This window comes from Musa acuminata, chromosome BXJ3-2 (assembly GCF_036884655.1).
Source record: "Musa acuminata AAA Group cultivar baxijiao chromosome BXJ3-2, Cavendish_Baxijiao_AAA, whole genome shotgun sequence".
Lineage (NCBI taxonomy): Eukaryota > Viridiplantae > Streptophyta > Magnoliopsida > Zingiberales > Musaceae > Musa > Musa acuminata.
In genome coordinates, this window is record NC_088350.1 from 15,271,614 (window position 1) to 15,277,044 (window position 5,431).

General features: G+C 40.2%; 1 protein-coding gene across 1 annotated transcript; it reads left to right on the forward strand.

Annotated features, from left to right (window-relative positions):
* The first annotated feature begins 2,618 nt into the window (after positions 1–2,618).
* Positions 2,619–5,218, forward strand: LOC135631190 (B3 domain-containing protein Os02g0683500-like). The gene has a single exon (XM_065138657.1). It carries the CDS (start codon positions 2,903–2,905, stop codon positions 3,872–3,874), a length of 972 nt encoding a protein of 323 aa, XP_064994729.1. The 5' UTR covers positions 2,619–2,902; the 3' UTR covers positions 3,875–5,218.
* The last annotated feature ends 213 nt before the right edge of the window (positions 5,219–5,431 follow it).

The window sequence follows — 5,431 nt, forward strand, 5'->3', positions numbered from 1 at the left end:
GCAAAAGCATTTGCAACAGCAGTTTATTTATTGAATATTTCACCAACAAAGGCTGTTATGAAACAAACTCCTTTTGAGGCTTGGTATGGTATGAAACCAAGTGTTAGACATATAAGAATTTTTTGTTGTATTGCTTATGCTTTGGTGAATTCACATAATCATCACAAGCTTGATGAAAAATCTGAAAAATGCATCTTAATTGGTTATTCCTTATGATCGAAAGCGTATCGATTATATATTAGTGGCAAAGTTATTATTAACAGAAATATTATGTTTGATGAAAGGGCAAGTTGGAATTAGGAGACCAATAAAGGTGGAACACAAATGCAGATTCTAATAGAACTAGACACTCCGCAAAATCAAATGACAGATCCTGCTCCAACAAGTTCATCGTCAACCTTACCCAATAACAACTAAATTCTGATTCTTCAGATGAAACTTCAAAAAATTTCAGATCACTAACAGAAATTTATAACTCAACATTTGCTTTATTTATTTCAGATCCAACAACTTTTGAGGAAGCAGTTAAAAAAGAGGAATGAAGAAAAGCAATGAAGGAGGAAATCAAGTCAATTGAGAAGAATGAAACTTGGGAGCTAATGGATCTACCGAAAGAAAAGAAAGTAATTAGGTTAAAATAGGTGTTCAAAATAAAATTTAATGTAGATGGAAGTATCCAAAAGCATAAGGCTCGGCTTGTAGTAAAAGGATATTCATAGCAATAAAGTATTGATTTTGATGAAACTTTTTCTCCAGTTGCTATATTCAAAACCATAAGAACTTTCTTGGCTTTAGTTGCTCACTTAAGTTGGCCTGTTTATCAATTTGATATGAAATCTGTGTTTTTAAATGGAGATTTACATGAAGAGGTTTTTGTTGCTCAACCTAAAGGTTTTTTGGTTAAAGGACATGAAGAAAAGGTGTACAAGTTAAGAAAAGCTCTTTATGGGCTTAAACAAGCTCCAAGGGCATGGTATAGTAAAATTGATTCTTATTTTCATCAAAATGGATTTAAGAGGAGCAATAATGAATCTACTCTTTATCTAAAGAAGGAAGGTGAATATAATATTCTAATGATTTGCCTCTATGTTGATGATATTATATATATGGGTTCATCTAACTCTTTTGTGACAGAATTTAAAAAATGCATGATGAATAAGTTTGAAATGTTAGATCTAGGTCTATTGCACTATTTTCTTGGGTTGGAAGTGAAGCAAGGATCAGATTAAATTTTTATTTCACAAAGAAAGTATGTAATGGATCTACTCAAAAAGTCTAACATGATTAATTGCAAAGCTGCAACAACATCCATGAATGTAAATGAGAAATTGAAACTTGAAAATGGTACAAGTCTGACAAACGCAAGATACTACAGAAGTTTGGTTGGAGGTTTGATTTATCTAACTCATACTCGACCAGATATTGCATTCTCTATTGGTGTAGTATCCAGGTTTATGCATAGCCCAAGCAAACATCATCTCGAAGCTGTTAAAAGAATTATGCATTATATTGCTGGAACTATGGATTATGGTATTTGGTATTCTCATAATTTTAATTGTAAATTATCTGGTTTCATTGATAGTGATCGGGCAAGAGCTTTAGATGATCGAAAGAGTACGTCAGACAATGCTTTTAGCCTCGGATCGGGAGCTATATCTTAGAGTTCTAAAAAGCAAGCAACAACTGCGTTATCGACATCGGAAGCAGAATATGTAGCTGCAACATCAGCAGCTTGTCAAGCAATATGGCTTAGAAGACTTCTTGAAGATCTTCATCAAGAACAAAAAGAAGCAATGAAAATATTTTGTGACAATAAAGCCATAATTGCAATGATAAAGAATTCAACGTTTCATGGAAGAACGAAGCATATAGAGATACGGTATCATTTCATCCGAGATCTTACAGTAAGTGGAGACATAACAGTGAAGTATTGTGGAACAAATGAACAAGTTGCGGATATCCTCACCAAATCGCTTTCAATTCAAAAACATGTTTATTTTATGTCACAAATCGGTGTATGCAATTATGAATCAAAGGGGAGTGTTGAGATTTGATTTATCTATCTAGATAGTTATCATGATTTAATAGTTACAAAATGATTTCAATAACCACCTCAATCATGATCTAGTAGTTATAAGGTGGTTTCAATAACTACCTCAATCATGATCGTAGTTATAGGATGGTTATCACTGGGTCCTATAAATAGGACCATAGTTCATGAAGCAAATATATAGAGAGTGTGTGCACTTGGTAATATCTTATAAGTATTCTTATCAATTCTCCTGTTTTTAATACTATAACAGTATACTGTTATTTGTACTATAACAAATACAAGAGACATTAACTATCGAAAGCATAAATCGCATAAATCCTTGAGATATGATTCATGAGTGAATATTCTTGAGGCACCGGAGATGAGGCTCAGGGTCTTTGTTTCTTTGAACGACTAGCCAGATGTAGTGGATTTCATCGAGTCACCCTCTATGTATGGATACCTACCTACCTCCTGTGAAGAAAGGGACAAGCCCACATGAACCCAGCCAGATCAATGTAGGAGTCGTCTCCCTCCTTTGTAAAGGTACTGATACTGTGCCAACTTTACTGCTATCCCTTTCCCTGTAGCTCGCCATGGCTCATCAGGACTGAACTCCTCTCTCTATCTAGTCGACAAAGAGATGGAGCACAGTACCGAGCCAGCACACAGGAACGACTCATCATCAATCATCCCAAGAAGCCTACATCTGAAGTCACCGACCGACTCTTTGATTCTTTCTATCGATCGTCAATAATAATACAAGCAGGAAAGAACTCAGATGATCAGGAGGCGATATTAGTCCTCCTGTTGCTAGTGGTTGTGGCTTTGGCTCTTGGGGGAGAGCTTGGGACTAGAAGATATCCGCAGATGGAGTTGACTCGCAGAAAACACTGGAAACATGCTCCTTTTGCGCCTTCCTCTTCCTCCTTGTCGCAGTCCTCGTCCTCTGCTCCTTTCAGGTGGAGCGATGGCTCATCTGGCAGCGGCGATGACGATTTGGTAGAGAAGGAGCACATGTTCGACAAGGTGGTGACGCCGAGCGACGTCGGCAAGCTGAACCGGCTGGTTATCCCCAAGCAGCACGCCGAGAGGTACTTCCCGCTGGACGCGTCGGCCACCCAGAGAGGGCTGTTGCTCAGCTTCGAGGACCGCAACGGCAACTCGTGGCGCTTCCGGTACTCCTACTGGAACAGCAGCCAGAGCTTCGTGATGACCAAGGGGTGGAGCCGCTTCGTCAAGGAGAAGCGGCTAGCCGCTGGGGACACCGTCTCGTTTGGCCGCGGTGTCGGCGAGTCCGGACGCGACCGGCTTTACATTGATTGGAAGCGGCGGCCTGAGAGACTTCACCCATTCCCAGTGCCACGAATCCCTCTCCCTGGAGTAACCTTTGCGAGGTCGGTCGGACCAACGGGCGGACACCTCTACATGCTACCTGCGACGACGACGGTGTACGGCCACCACGGCCAGGGTTACGGCTACAATATCGCAAGCATGACTGCTTTGGAGGAGCAGTTTCTTTACTTCCCACCTCCAGTGACCGGTCGGCCGCCGATCGAGGTGCAACCTGGTGGCGGTGGTGGCCTGTCGATGGTTCTTGATCCGGTGCCCGTCGCCCACAGCCATGCCACGGCCAGGCACGTCAGGCTGTTCGGGGTGAACCTCGTGTGCCCCGACGCAGAAGACGATGGCGGCGTCCGCGGAGTTACATCATCGATCTTGCTACAGTCGCAACAAGATTCCGCGCTCCCTCTCCTCTCACTCCCGCTGCAGCAGGACACATTAGTTCCGTCCTCGTCGATGATCAAGGAGCAGCAGTCGCCGTCGGATCTCGACTTATGAGGAAGTTGGAGGGTACAAGAAAGGTTATTGCCATTGCCTTACGGATCAACTGGGAAGGACACTGGAAGACTAAGTTGGCCACAGTTTTGTAGGTTCTTCTTTCCTACTTTTAAGAAATTGAAAGAACAGAAGGAGCATCCAAATTAAACCTCTTTTTCCTCCTCATAGTCTTCTGTTTCCATTTGTACATATACCGAAAACATAAAAGGCTGATAAGCCTGCCTAGGATTCTAAAATCCATGCTTGGCTCAGTGCTTCTGCTTTAAGCTCTGATGAACTTGCTGATTAATGTTCTTCTTTCTAATTAAGCCAGGTTTTCTCAGCTTCAACTAAAATGGGCAGAGTTCCGGAGCAATGGAGGTCAGATCCGGATCCTTCTCCATCCATTTATTATCTTCCGCTTATCAGGATCACTTTTTTGTCTTCTCTGCCTGCTCCTGTATGTTACCCCATCCATGCATTATGACTAACATATGACAGGAATGTATAGCTGCAAGTATTTTCTTACTTTCTTTTTCTTAAAACTAAGGAATGTATAGCTGAGAACTTCAATGAAAACAAGTATCCTTAGCTTCCTCCACTTCATTTATGGGCAGTTAGAAGATGGGTCAGCTTTGCTCTTTTGGCAAATGAATTGACGAGTTGTTGCTGTACTGATAAGCACACACCAAAGACACTGGCTGCTGGCACTGTATGTATTCTTAGTTCTACTAAGATGTTTTTGGTGTTGCTTGTCCAAATTTTAGGGTTTGACTGGTCTATTGTTGTTCTTACTACTACTCACAAACAAAACAAGATTACAACAAAGATAAAATAAATGCAAAAGTTGAAGAATGGAGAATAGTTAAAACTTTTCTTGTATTATGCAACTCCGATGGCAAGAATAACCTTACATGTCTAATTGATTGTATCATAGAGATTTTGTTGGATGCGAATCATTATCGGCTTTTTAAATTTCCTCCTTATAACCATGTGTTGACTAAACATGTGGAGTTTTTACTACTGTGTATTTCTATCATAGAACTGCAGTTCTTAGAACTCTTTATCCTCTCGTAAAGATCCCAATAACTCATCTGCACATGCAACTATTCATTTACGAGTTCATATGTTGGTTATTTATGCATCATTGCGTGCAACCATATCAATGTTAATTCGTGGTCTCTATCAGAATTTATCTGTGATTGTATTAACTTAATTTCAATGCCTTTGTAGTCATTTCTTCATGGCTCATACCTCGGGAGACTAACAAGTATATCCTCTACTGTTGACCGTATTGCTTTTTATCGGAGTGTGTCAGTGTATTACTTGTCCTTTATGTGTCTCAAGTGCCAATTCACTAGTTGACTTATCTCTACAGTCAACATGCCTGTTGCTCCAGAAAAGAAAGGCAAGGCTGCATGCCGACAGTAAGTATTGCAATTATATTTGACTGAACTATATACGTTTTTATTGAAGATTAACATCTTTTACCTTGTATATGTTTAGTTCAAGTATATTGCAGATATCAGTTCCTCAAAACAAATTCCCTAGTCATTTGGGCATATATACCTTTTTAAC